The sequence below is a fragment of the Hypomesus nipponensis genome, chromosome 6 (genome assembly GCF_054491055.1).
Source record: "Hypomesus nipponensis isolate SF chromosome 6, ASM5449105v1, whole genome shotgun sequence".
Taxonomy (NCBI): domain Eukaryota; kingdom Metazoa; phylum Chordata; class Actinopteri; order Osmeriformes; family Osmeridae; genus Hypomesus; species Hypomesus nipponensis.
The window spans coordinates 19,052,501-19,066,494 of NC_140366.1; the positions used below are offsets into that span (position 1 = coordinate 19,052,501).

The window sequence follows — 13,994 nt, forward strand, 5'->3', positions numbered from 1 at the left end:
TCTGGTAGACTTCTAATCTGGTACTATTGAGTGTAATAAAATTAATTCCCCCATCCTACTTTTGTGAAAGCTCCCATGGTAATTGATGCCAGTCAGTTCAGATAGATAATCTTCATTTCACCTCAGCCCTGCATGGTCTTCTGTGTGCGTGCGTGCGTGCGTGCGCCTGCGTGTGTGTGTGTGTGTGCACTGCCTCTGCCCACAGCCTGTCTCCAGGTTGTGTCTATTCTCTTTCCAGTGGCACAGCATGTTCCTACTTGCATCTTTTGTCATATACACACACACGCGGACACACACACAAACAAGGCCTCAGGCACCTCAGGGGATTCAGAGAGTCTGTCTTTAGTCTCTAATCCTCAACACTTTAAGAAGCTGCTGCACAGAGAGCCTTTATTCAAATGAGACTGCCCCTGTAAAAAACGATATCAAAGAAGTAATTTCAAAGGAAATCTGAGCTTATATTTTTGTTTGCGGGTCTGATACTAAAGGATGTAATAGACTGTGTGTAATCACCGAACAACATCCACTTAGTCACGCAATCGATCACGTGACCACTCTGGATCGCAACGTTCCAGTTCCGACTCTGCGCCCAATCGCAGTTCTTCCGTCCGCAAACGTCCCTACAGCGTGCGTCAGACTCAGACAAACCTCCGACCCCTGATTGGCTGGGCTCACTTTCTGGACCACCTCCTCCCTGAGTGTCACATGACGGAAGGCCTCTGCTGATGTCATCCTGGCAGTGGGAAGCCTGATCTTTAGATCGCAGCAGGCTGACAGCAGTACGTAGGCCTCACCCATGCCACTCCTGCTCGCAGGACCAGATGGCTGCGAGGAGCAGCCAGGAGTCTCCAGGCTCCAGTGCTGCTTCCTCCACTGTGAAGCCTCTCCCCTGTTAGACCCTGCCCTGTTCCTCCACTGAAGCCTCTCCCCTGGTAGACCCTGCCCTGTTCATCCACTGTGAAGCCTCTCCCCTGGTAGACCCTGCCCTGTTCATCCACTGTGAAGCCTCTCCCCTGGTAGACCCTGCCCTGTTCATCCACTGAAGCCTCTCCCCTGGTAGACCCTGCCCTGTTCATCCACTGTGAAGCCTCTCCCCTGGTAGACCCTGCCCTGTTCATCCACTGTGAAGCCTCTCCCCTGGTAGACCCTGCCCTGTTCATCCACTGTGAAGCCTCTCCCCTGGTAGACCCTGCCCTGTTCCTCCACTGAAGCCTCTTCCCTGTTAGACCCTGCCCTGTTCCTCCACTGTGAAGCCTCTCCCCTGGTAGACCCTGCCCTGTTCCTCCACTGTGAAGCCTTTTCCCTGTTAGACTCTGCCCTGTTCCTCCACATTCTCAGCATTGCACTTTTATACTGCAGCACAAATACAGAAGACAAAAAATAAATAAATAAAACATATTGAAGAGAATATTTGTGTTGAAAATCTTGGGTGCCTAAGACTTTTGCGCAGTGCTGCCCATGCTCAGAGAAATGTTTGCTCGTGTTCGCTTCCGTCGAAGGTCTTTTCTTGCACTTCAATAAGACAGACATTCCGTGTGGCCTTGTGTTTTGACATGTCAGAAGACAGAAATGAAGAGCAAGACACAAAACACATCTACTCCCAAGGTCACCCAAGTGTGGAGTGCTGCCGCAAGTTTGTTGCCATGGTTGCATGTGGGACACAATTCCCTCTATTGATCAATTTAATCCAGTCATGAATCCAGTGTTGATGAAATTCTTGTAAGCAATGTTCCTGTGCATTGTCCTTATAGCTAATAGAGTTTCATCTCATTGGACAAGTTCAGAGATGAGATCATAAATTCAGTCTGTGGGTTGTTTGACGTGCAACAACTCTGTTTATTTTATTTGTTCTATATTGATGCATCCAGATGCATCAATATAGCTGCACAGTATGAAATCCTGGCAATGAAAGTTGCATGAAACATTCATACCTTGTCTAGATACCTTTTCGTGCTCATGTCCAGGTTGTGTTGTTTTGGAAGGGGCAGGAGGGTACAGTCTGGGAAGGCAGCACAGCAGTAACAGGGCACGCTGTCTCGTCAGCACCAGGTGAGGACAGGGCATGCTGTCTCTTCACCACCAGGTGAGGACAGGGCACGCTGTCTCGTCTGCACCAGGTGAGGACAGGGCACTCTGTCTCGTCAGCACCAGGTGAGGACAGGGCACGCTGTTTCTTCAGCACCAGGTGAGGACAGGGCACGCTGTCTCTTCAGCACCAGGTGAGGACAGGGCACGCTGTCTCGTCAGCACCAGGTGAGGACAGGGCACGCTGTTTCTTCAGCACCAGGTGAGGACAGGGCACGCTGTCTCGTCAGCACCAGGTGAGGACAGGGCACGCTGTCTCGTCTGCACCAGGTGAGGACAGGGCACGCTGTCTCTTCAGCACCAGGTGAGGACAGGGCACGCTGTCTCTTTAGCACCAGGTGAGGACAGGGCACACTGTCTCTTTAGCACCAGGTGAGGACAGGGCACGCTGTCTCTTCAGCACCAGGTGAGGACAGGGCACGCTGTCTCTTTAGCACCAGGTGAGGACAGGGCACGCTGTCTCTTTAGCACCAGGTGAGGACAGGGCACGCTGTTTCTTCAGCACCAGGTGAGGACAGGGCACGCTGTCTCGTCAGCACCAGGTGAGGACAGGGCACGCTGTCTCGTCTGCACCAGGTGAGGACAGGGCACGCTGTCTCTTTAGCACGAGGTAAGGACAGGGCACGCTGTCTCTTCAGCACCAGGTAAGAACAGGGCACGCTGTCTCTTTAGCACCAGGTGAGGACAGGGCACACTGTCTCTTTAGCACCAGGTGAGGACAGGGCACGCTGTCTCTTCAGCACCAGGTGAGGACAGGGCACGCTGTCTCTTTAGCACCAGGTGAGGACAGGGCACGCTGTCTCTTCAGCACCAGATGAGGACAGGGCACGCTGTCTCTTCAGCACCAGATGAGGACAGGGCACGCTGTCTCTTCAGATGAATGAGGAACCTTGGCTCCCAGAGAGGTGTCCCAGCCCCAGAGACTATACCTCTATGGAACAATGTTTCCTCTTTATACACCCACAGTAACAAGTATTTATATATTACACATATATATCACATATATCTATATCTATATATCTCTGATATTCTCAGCGTGGCCGTGCTTTAAGAGAGCCTTGCTCTCAGGCTGTCTGTACTGAATGTGTATTGTGAAGGAGAGCGCTGCTTAAGAGCCTGTGAAGGCCTCCACCCACGTAGAGGGACGTCAGGGACACAAGCACACGCTGTACTTGCCTCTCCTCTGGACACCCTGCTAGACAAAGTCAGGCTTTCTCTAAACCCAAACCAATCTCTTCCTCTGCTCTGCTGCCAGTAGGCTTATTGGATTTCAGGTGAGGGCCACACATGGTGCTCACTTCCCAGAGCTGCAAGAGGCATGGTGTGGGAGCCGTGTCAAGACACCTGCCCCCTTTTTAGTCTGCCTACAGAAATGAGTCGTTTTTTTAACACCAGTTGAACACAAAGGAAGAACTTAAACCTGTGCAGTATGTACCTTGCCTGATTCAAATGAATAATGGCGTTATGGATGCAGAACTTTGACATTACTTGTCTTTTTGAAATTTCGATCCAGTTCCTTTCGACTAGTCTAGACCGTGGTATTGATTGTTGATCTCGTCTCTCTAGCGGATATCAGACGTTTCCATCCAATCAACATAGTGCTGGAGGGTGTGTGTGTGTGTGTGTGTGTGTGTGTGGTCCTTGTGATGGACGCCCGGCCCCCCCCTCAGAGACCCTTGCACCCTGCAGGACACGGCCATCACAGCCACAGTCTCCCTGGAAGGCTGAGTGGCCCTAACCTGAAACAACCAGCAGCGCTCTGTAGACAGGGTCTTAGACAGCCGGACCACCCCGCAGACCTTCATCTAATTGGGGTTGACTTGACAGGCGAGCAGCCTGTCCGAGTGGTGACGACAGGCCTCAGGTGTAGAGGGCTGCTGGGTGCAGGCTGCTTGGCTGTGGGGATAGGGGTGTCAGCTTGGACACATTATCCACTTTTCCCTTCAAGTGGACGCATGCTGGAAGTTGACAGCCTTGTCAGCATGGCTGCGGTGTTACAGTGAATGTGCTGTTCATTATCTGGGCTAACGCATGCACTCTACCAATTCTCCCACGTTTCACAATTGGATATTTCACATTCTTCCTGGAAAGAGATTTTTTTTTTTTCCTGATGTACCTTGTTTGGGACCTTGTGGGGGTGGTTGTACAAGCAGAAGCATGCCCGTACTGTGTAAATATGTTTGGAAGCTTCTCCTTGAGGTCTCTACAGGAATCCGGCTTGTTCCCACAGTCCCCAGGGGCAGACTCTTGTTACCGGGCAACCCGACAGTTCCACCATTGGCTCATGTGATCCTGACTCCTCCCTTTATGGCTTTACATTGCACATATGCAAATGATGCCCTTTAATGTTGTATTGGCATCTGTCTTTCTGAAGGTCACCATGTTCAGCCTACTGTAGGATCACTTCTAAACGCAAAGTCAGTCGTATCGTAATTACGCCTCAATCATTTCAAGAGGAATCTGTGGGAGGAAAACATCAAGGTTGCTTTTTGTCTGTTTCTACACCTGCTGATTCACTCTTACTTTTTGAAAATATTATGTTTTGTACCATGAAATCCCAGATCCACATATGGGAATAACATACAGTGATAATATACGATGCTTGATGAAGATACGCTGTTCTATTAGTTGCTAAGAAACGGATAATATAACCTGATGACATCTCATTTCTGTGTGACAGTAAGGTCCGTGCCCAGGTTTGAGGCTCCTTCCTGAGCCAATGGCTGATTGTATCTCCTCAGTAAATCACCTCATCAATCAATGAATCTGTGATGCTCGCCATAGTAACACCATGGAAACAAGGCCAGACCGTCTCCTTCTGTTTGAGGAGTGTGGGGGGGGGGGCTGTTGTCAATCTGGATATTCTGCTGTTGGGTTTGTGTGTGTGTGTGTGTGTGTGTGTGTGTGTTAATGCCCCCCTTGTCTCTCCCCTGATGTGTGTGTGTGTGTGTGTGTGTGTGTGTGTGTGTGTGTGTGTGTGTGCAGAAATACAAGGCAGGGAGATGTGACGACATCCTGAAGTGGAAACCTCCAAGCCACAACTCTGTCGACTTCCGCCTCAAGATCACCAAAGTTGGTGGAGAGGGGTGAGTTAGTTACACTATTGATACTGATCAACTCTGTTACAAGTGTTTTTTATTTATTTATGTATTACACCCTCCACAGTGTGACAAATATATAGTCATTTCACTCAACACATCCGACCTTGTGCGTCATGTGTTTGGTTGGGCAGTGGAGGGTCGTATTCACAAACCTTCTTTTCATCTTATGTTCTCTTGAAAGGCAGTTATTGTGTATGCCACAGCACTTTCAAAATCCATATAATTGTGCCACAGGGTCTAATTCAATTCAAACTATGTAATATACCCTACAAATTTCTCTTATTGGTGCTACAAGTCAGATAATGAACAGGGAAGCGTTCAGTACTTAATGGTAGTTATCGTTCACAAACTCCACTCCCTTTTACCTCGAGGCACTCTTTTCCTAATAATCCTATCAGTGAAAATAGACCCAATTAATTTTGCTCTTTGTAAATATCGTGGCTTTTTCTCAAAAAGGTCATCATTATCATTTGTGTCTTAGTGCCAGTTCCCCTTGTGTGGGAGGTGTCTGACCTGCTGTGTTGAGAGACACACTGGTAGCAGTAAACAGATCAATATATCTGCAGATATTAACCACACACCATCCTCCACCTCCTGACCAACCACTGTGCCTCTGGGCATTCCACCTCTTAGGCAGGGATTCAAGGAAAGTTGTTTTGGGGGGGGGGGGGGGGGACTTGCATGCGGTTTAATATTTTCAAGTCAATTGATTTCCCCTACCAATCATATGAGAGGAATGCAGCTCTAACTAACATTACAGCCTATCAGAAGCAGAGCAGGGCGGGTCCTGGCAACACAGTGTGAATGAGATCCATACGTCACGTTAGCGTTTTCGGTGAAAACATGGAGGGCAAATTTATGAAGCCTGGGGATGATGTCTTACCCACCAATGACTCCAAAATAAATGACTGAATAAATGACTGTGGGCGTGGATAGAAGAAGGTAGAGACGGCGAGCCGTTTGGCAGTTGGTGCCAGAAACTGAGAGAGCCTGGTGCGTGTTTCTGCACGTTTTGCTTGAGGAAGCTACTATATGCCAGCAGCAGTAAGAAAGTGCTTGCTCATCATGTCATAGAGCCACTGCCCGTGCACTCAAACTTACCACGACGTTGCCGGGAGCAACTGTTACAGCTGACACAATTTTGTCTATGACTGACCGTGTCTGCGACTTAAAGATACGTTTGCACATTTACTGCGGAACACGACTTGTCATTCACAATTTCTTAGCCACTGGTCATAGTTTTCCCTTTAACCCCTGCTCTTATGCTCTTAGGACACGCCAAGTCACACCCGCCCACACAAACACCTTCCGGAGCAGTACAGTTATAACTGAGTTAACTCTTGTACTCGCTGTGAAATATTTGACTGTTTATTGTTCTTCTACAGGTACAGTCTTGCACTTTTTGAGGTTCATGTTGTTTTAATTTGTAACTTGTATAACTGCATGCTCTTATGGGTCTTCCCTTTGGCACTTGTTTAGTTTTTCACAATGTATGCTTCATGTTTTGGCGGCTTGCAATGTTTGGGACTACCTCGTTGTAATGATCAGTGACTATGCTCTTTTGAAAAAGCTCTCTCTTGGAAGTCGCCTTGGATAAAAGCGTCTACTAAATGTATAAATGTAATGTAAATGTAGAGGCAGTCTCTCCATCTCTTAACTGGCCTTTGGAGTCAACAGGAGCTCAAGTGATCCTTGTCCCTAAGAGAGAGCTTTGTGATGTTCCTCAGAGGAGAGCCGTTTGCCAGCTCATGCATGAGCTCTCTCTGAATGCAGAGAACGAGGACGGGAAAGGAGTGTCCGAGGAAGTCCACACAGTGTCTTGGACTGTCTCTCTGTCTCTCTCACTCTCTTCCTCTTTCTCTCTGTCTCTCTCTGCCTCTGTCCCTCTCTGCCACTGTCTCTCTCTGTCTCTCTCTGTCTCTCTCACTTTCTTCCTCTTTCTCTCTGTCTCTCTCTGCCTCTGTCCCTCTCTCTCTCTCTCTCTCTCTCTGTCTCTCTCTCTGCCTCTGTCTCTCTCATCCTCTGTCTGTCTCTCTCTCTGTCTTCCTCTCCCTATCTCTCTCTCTCTGTCTCTCTCTGTCTCTCTCACTTTCTTCCTCTTTCTCTCTGTCTCTCTCTGCCTCTGTCCCTCTCTCTCTCTCTCTCTCTCTGTCTCTCTCTCTGCCTCTGTCTCTCTCATCCTCTGTCTGTCTCTCTCTCTGTCTTCCTCTCCCTATCTCTCTCTCTCTCTCTCTCTCTCGCTGTCTCTCTCTCTCTCTGCCTCTGTCTCTCTGTTAGTGAAAACCACACACCCCAGCAGCTGTTTCATTACTTTTACAAGAAAGGCCACAAATCTAGATACTGGCTACTCTGCCACTTCGAATCGAAGCATTTAAATCTTGTGATTACCCCACCACACACGTCACCTCGTTGAGACCCTCAAACAGGCTACATGGTGATTTGCCCACACCACGCATAATGCTGCCCTGTTTTTTTTGCATCAACATAAATTCTCTAGAGTGAATTCCAATCATCGGACAACACAAGCAAAAGGTCACAGTTAATCTCAATGCCTATTTCTCCTTGATCAACCACAGAGGAAGACTGGAGATGTAGCAACACACACACACACACACACACACACACGATGCCTAGATCAGAGCCCCTCCCAGAGAAGAGCAGGACGCTTCAGCCGGAACAACCAGGAATCTGCAGAACAAATATGTACAGCTGGGCCTCTCCCCTATGGGAAGCAGCAGTCCTGCATGTAAAATAAGCTAGTTGGAAGTGTGTCGTGGTGGCCCCAAGCTCTGTCTGGCCTCTGGAGGTCCGCACGGAGCCTGTCGACAGCTCCCTGTGTGCTGACGGCCAAGCTGGGCTCTGTAGATGTGGAACCACTTCCAGGATCAGTGCTGCGGTTGTTTGTCTGCCTGAACCACGGCCCAGTCCGCTGGATGCCCTGTGATCTGAGGCTGGAACCAGACCTGACCCGACCCAGGAGGAGATACAGTAGAACGACAGTGATTAAACACAGCCGCAAGTCCCTGTCAGAGCTGTTAGCTTGTTCTGAGAGCACCAAGCTCGGATTGCAGCAGGGCATCCACTTTGCATCTCGATTTATCGCTCAGGAAAATCCAAGACATTTTGGTTTGGATTCGTTAGACAGCAAAGCTACAGGCAGTTTGTCTCGCTTTGTTTGTCCCAGAATACCTCAGTGCCTGTGGACAAATCCAATTTCTAGCTATTTCTGGAGAAACACGTCAATACAATTCCAACATTAGGGTGGAGGGTGTGAAGGAGGCGACCTTGTGGGTGGTAGGGTGAGAGGTAGAAAGTGCTGTTGTGAACCAGGCTGGCTTTCCGGTAGTTTCCACCAGCCCATGGATGCATGGATGGCCTCATGACTGCTTCCTGTGTCCTCTCAGTCATTCCACAGGAAGAGGGAGTGGATGACCAGTCCTCAACAAACCCCCTCACTTCAGCCCTTAGACACACTGAGCTAGGGCCTATAAGCATGCTGGGTGCGTTCCACTGCCATTAGCCCCCGTAGCCCCTTCATTTCCGCCCTGTAGAGTCGCTGTCTAAGTGATGCTGTGACACACTCAGTCCCCTCAGTGGTTAGGTTTGTGATGTGTTTTTTCGCGTGCGTAGCGGCAGACAATGTGTCTGGAAATAAACAAGATCCGGAGTAGGTTCAGTGGAGGGGGCCAGTGTGTTATTAAACCCAGCTGTGGGGCGTGCACCATGGGACCTCACTCTCTCCCACACACACACACACACACACGCAGTGCCTCACACATACACTCTTAACCTATAAAGCGTTTTTTGGGATTAACTGAGCCAAGAGCTAGCAATCTGATGGCACAATTAAACAATTTGGTGAAGAGAGACTATGGACAGGGAGATAATCTATAAGCACATAGATACCTGTGGTACGGCACTACATAACCAGAGGCTCTGTGACTAACCCTTTGGATTCTTTTGAAACATGCCCCTAATAGCCCCCCAGAATCGCAGACAGACAAGTCCCAGTCACAATGCACTCTGGTGACCTGAGAAGCCTGCAGATGAGTCCCCAGGTAGAGAGAGGCTAGGAGGGTGTGATCTATGATGTGTCATTCTGTTACTAGGCTGGTAAAACAGCCTTTGTGATTCTGGTGTTGATCTGGTGTTGTCTGTACTCTGCCTCTCTAACAAGCATGTGGTGGCAGGGTGATAATGAACATGTTTTCTCTTTGCAGGTTACTCCCCCAGACTGTTGGATTGCTTTATGTTGGCAGCTATGACATGCCCTTTGCACAGATGAAGGTGAGACAAGGAAGATGGTTGTGTTGCTAAATTGATCCTTGCACCTACACACACACACACACACACCTTCACACACCCAAAATAAACGCTCCTGGAGTGACACCTTTACGTTTTAGCTTTCTGTGTTTTTTAAACTCCATCTCACCAGGTTTGATCTGATACACATACCTATGCCTTACATCGTAACACTGGTTATCCAGAAACGGTGGGCAGGATTGATCAGTCAAAGCAAACCCCCTCTTTATGAGTTTCTCCAAGGTTGGGAGATTTTCCCTGGTGTTTCCAACCGCAAAGGCGCCTTGGTCTTCATCCGGTACTCAAGCACAGAATCCTCCCATAGGGACACTGTGGGACATTCGTTAAAGCCCGTTAGAGAGAATGCCCGATTGATGTTTGGTTAAACTTGGTTCTTTGATAACAGGGTGGTGGATCCCATCCACTGAGCAGCGTGTGGCCTGTAAGTGGAGCTCATTAGGGATTCATGAACCTCAGCGCTGCCTGGCAGGTCTGTGAGATGGATCCAGACGAGAGCAGCAGGTGTGGGGAGAGGAGAGGGGAGGGAGAGAGGAGGGGACAGGGGAAAGAGAGGGGGAGGAGGGGAAAGGGGAGAGAAAGGAAAGGGGAGAGAGAGAGTGGAGATGAGAGGAGAGAGGAGGGGAAAGAGGAGAGAGGAGATTGGGGCTTTGATTCGAGTGTACGCACCCACAAGCCTCCTGCTGAACTCCCCTCCCTAATCAGTCACTTCCTGAATATGGAAGTCGTGTTTATCTGACAGTTTGACAGTCAAGTTTACCACACTGCATATGCATTGTTGCCCTCAATGTGATTAGTGTTTTTCCCAGTTGGCTTGGGGGAATCATTTGCTGAAAACGACAGAAATTCGACATACTGAAATTGTAGGGTAATTGAAAGTTATTTTGGTTGCCGTAGCGAGTGTTTTATAACATGCAAATGTTTTCAGAAGCCCTGGCATCTCACCAGGACGATAATTAACCGCTTCAGTTCAAGAAGTCCTCTGAAGGCAGCTCTCAGCATCTTCACACTGTTTAAGGCAATTGAACTTTTTCCGTGGGGCAGAAACAAAAGCTCTGTGGTGAATTACAGTTTGTGTGCCTTCATAGAAAGGCTAAAGTCAAACCTCCTCACAAACTATAACACATCTCTGAGCAGAAGAGGGATTATTAGCTCCATGCTGAGGTCATGGACACTGAGGGGATACGGTGAAAGTGACCCTTCTCTCCATTTTTCTTTGTGCAGGTTTTATAATAAGACCTTAGCACTGGCCCACTCCTCCACGGAGCACCAAAGGTCCTTGATCTATGACCCCGTTTTTCAAGTTTTGACTTTCCTCTTCTCTCGCTCGTAGTCAGGTACTTTCTTATTCAAATGGACCCTGGTGCCAGGAACACAGAGCTTGGGGCTGGCTTTGATTAACTCTAGAAATGAGGGCCGCCTGGTCAGAAGAGAAATAAGAACAGTCACCTGGCCAATGGCCACATCGTAGCAGCTCCTCATGTGTACTCTTGTTATACATGCTCTGGACTGGAACACACGCACACAGTGGCCCACTGGGGCTGGGCCAAGAGCTTGGTCATCAAATCTCATCTCGTATAGCAGCATTAGACACACTCTCTCCTTCTGTAGTCTGTCTTCCCTTCAGAGAGTGGAGAGACTAGTGCCACGCCCTAACAGACTGGCTGGCAGTCTTTGACCTGAGCTGGAGAAACAGCTACACAACTCGACCCTTCTCTGTTGTCGAGACAAAGTCACTGAAGCCAGGTAAACTGCAGCGATGCTTTGGAATGTCACAGTCGTGAGTGTCATTGTTAAGGGAGCTTTGACTTTGACACGTCTTGCGAGCCCTTATGCCTTCATTAAAAAGCCATTCCAACAGTACCAGAGGCGGGTGTGACGCGGTGATGGAATTCAGAGTCTGTGGAACAGCTGGGCTTCTGGACACAGGCCTGCACCACGCATGATCGATGCGCGGTGGAGCCCCAAAGCTAATCAATGAAGAAGCTGATGGCGTGCGGGGCTTCGCCAGGGTCTGTAGGGGAGCACGGCCCCAACTAAGTGGATTTGGTCGGATTCAAATGCCAAGCAGCAGTTAAAACATGGCTACCACTTGCAATATTCTCAACGAGCGAGGGATCTCTGCAAACAGGCTTCTACTCGTGGCTGCCAGAAGCTGCCTGTGTTGTTAATTGGCAGCAGCTTGCTATCATTTGGTCCTGGGAAAACTATCAGCACTGGCCATGCTGTTGCTCCTTCAATGTGTTTGTCAATCAGCTGCTCATGGGAATGTGTTGAGATTTGTTGGAAATGGCACAGATGCACAAATTCCATAGCAGGTCTAGATGATGCACAAGCTCCATAGCAGGTCTAGATGATGCACAAGCTCCATAGCAGGTCTAGATGTGTGCGGTTCTTCTTGAAACGGCAGAGGATCCCGTGTTGGAACGGGCTTGAAGGTTGCTGTGAGCACAGGAACCCCTGGGGAACCTCAGGTCTGAGGTGTGTGATTGTGAGATCCCAGTTCTCAAGGTCAATATCTATGGTGTGATATCCGGGTGTTGTCACCACCCAGCGACACACACACACATTCCTCCATCCCCCCATTGAACACCCAGATGCCTTCTCTCCAGGACCAGGCAGGCTCTTACTTAGCGCCCTGTTCTCGTGCCAGGCATGGGGAGGCTTCCCTGGCAGCCTCTCCCTCCCCTGCCATGGGCCAGGGCATGTGTGTGTGTGTGCGTGTGTGTGTGTGTGTGTGTGTGTGTGTGTGTGTGTGTGTGCGCGCACACCGCTCCCTCGGCCCATAGTCTCCCCAGGGGGTCTGCTGCACCTTCCACTGCCCAAACGCTCCACCCACCTGCTGTACAGCACTCTTCTTGAGATTGATCAGTCAATATTGAGCTGAAACAAAGCGCAAATCGATGATAATGGATTCCTCATGAAGCTTATCTACTCTTACTATTTGTTGGCTTTTAACATACAGCTCTGCAACTTTCAATTTCAAATAAGTCAGAAGAAAAAGTAATAATATCAATACGGGGGAGGGCTTTAGAGTGCTCAAGGACATCTGACTGCAAAGTAGCCCTTAAAGATAACCTTTAAACAGGGGAAGTTAAAAAACAAGTCTTAACATTTTTGTGGCCTTCAATGACTCCCTCTATCTCCCTCCTCTCTCCCTCCTCTCTATCTCCTCTCTATCTCCTCCTCTCTATCTCCTCTCTATCTCCTCTCTATCTCCTCCTCTCTATCTCCTTTCTATCTCCTCTCTATCTCCCTCCTCTCTATCTCCTCTCTATCTCCTCTCTATCTCCCTCCTCTCTATCTCCCTCCTCTCTATCTCCCCCTCTCTATCTCCTCTCTATCTCCTCCTCTCTATCTCCTCTCTATCTCCTCTCTATCTCCTCTCTATCTCCTCTCTATCTCCTCTCTATCTCCCCCTCTCTATCTCCCCCTCTCTATCTCCCCCTCTCTATCTCCCCCTCTCTATCTCCTCTCTATCTCCTCTCTATCTCCCCCTCTCTATCTCCCTCCTCTCTATATCCTCCTCTCTATCTCCCTCCTCTCTATCTCCCCCCTCTCTATCTCCCCCTCTCTATCTCCCTCCTCTCTATCTCCTCCTCTCTATCTCCTCTCTATCTCCCTCCTCTCTATCTCCTCCTCTCTATCTCCTCTCTATCTCCTCTCTATCTCCTCTCTATCTCCTCTCTATCTCCTCTCTATCTCCCTCCTCTCTATCTCCTCCTCTCTATCTCCCTCCTCTCTATCTCCTCTCTATCTCCTCTCTATCTCCTCTCTATCTCCTCTCTATCTCCTCCTCTCTATCTCCTCTCTATCTCCTCTCTATCTCCTCTCTATCTCCTCTCTATCTCCTCTCTATCTCCTCTCTATCTCCCTCCTCTCTATCTCCCCCTCTCTATCTCCTCTCTATCTCCTCTCTATCTCCCCCTCTCTATCTCCTCTCTATCTCCTCTCTATCTCCTCTCTATCTCCTCCTCTCTATCTCCCCCTCTCTATCTCCCCCTCTCTATCTCCTCTCTATCTCCTCTCTATCTCCTCCTCTCTATCTCCTCTCTATCTCCTCTCTATCTCCTCCTCTCTATCTCCCCCTCTCTATCTCCCCCTCTCTATCTCCTCTCTATCTCCTCTCTATCTCCTCTCTATCTCCTCCTCTCTATCTCCTCTCTATCTCCTCTCTATCTCCTCCTCTCTATCTCCCCCTCTCTATCTCCCCCTCTCTATCTCCCCCTCTCTATCTCCTCTCTATCTCCTCTCTATCTCCTCTCTATCTCCTCCTCTCTATCTCCTCTCTATCTCCTCTCTATCTCCTCTCTATCTCCCCCTCTCTATCTCCCCCTCTCTATCTCCTCTCTATCTCCTCCTCTCTATCTCCTCTCTATCTCCTCCTCTCTATCTCCTCCTCTCTATCTCCTCTCTATCTCCTCTCTATCTCCTCTCTATCTCCTCTCTATCTCCTCTCTATCTCCTCTCTATCTCCTCTCTATCTCC

The 13,994-nt window shown here is 49.1% G+C and overlaps 1 protein-coding gene across 3 annotated transcripts in view; it reads left to right on the forward strand.

The window, feature by feature from the left end:
- Positions 1-13,994, forward strand: part of rngtt (RNA guanylyltransferase and 5'-phosphatase) — a 69,289-nt gene that overhangs the window by 44,406 nt on the left and 10,889 nt on the right. For 2 of the 3 annotated variants that reach the window (XR_014758470.1, XM_084700083.1), the window contains exons 14-15: positions 5,071-5,171; positions 9,407-9,473. Coding sequence is in view for 1 of the 3 variants with exons in the window: in XM_084700083.1 (XP_084556209.1) it covers positions 5,071-5,171; positions 9,407-9,473 (168 nt within the window). In the remaining 2 variants the exon portion in view is untranslated. Of the gene's footprint in view, positions 1-5,070; positions 5,172-9,166; positions 9,245-9,406; positions 9,474-13,994 lie in introns of all 3 variants that reach the window. The other variant, XR_014758471.1, reaches the window with a different exon arrangement.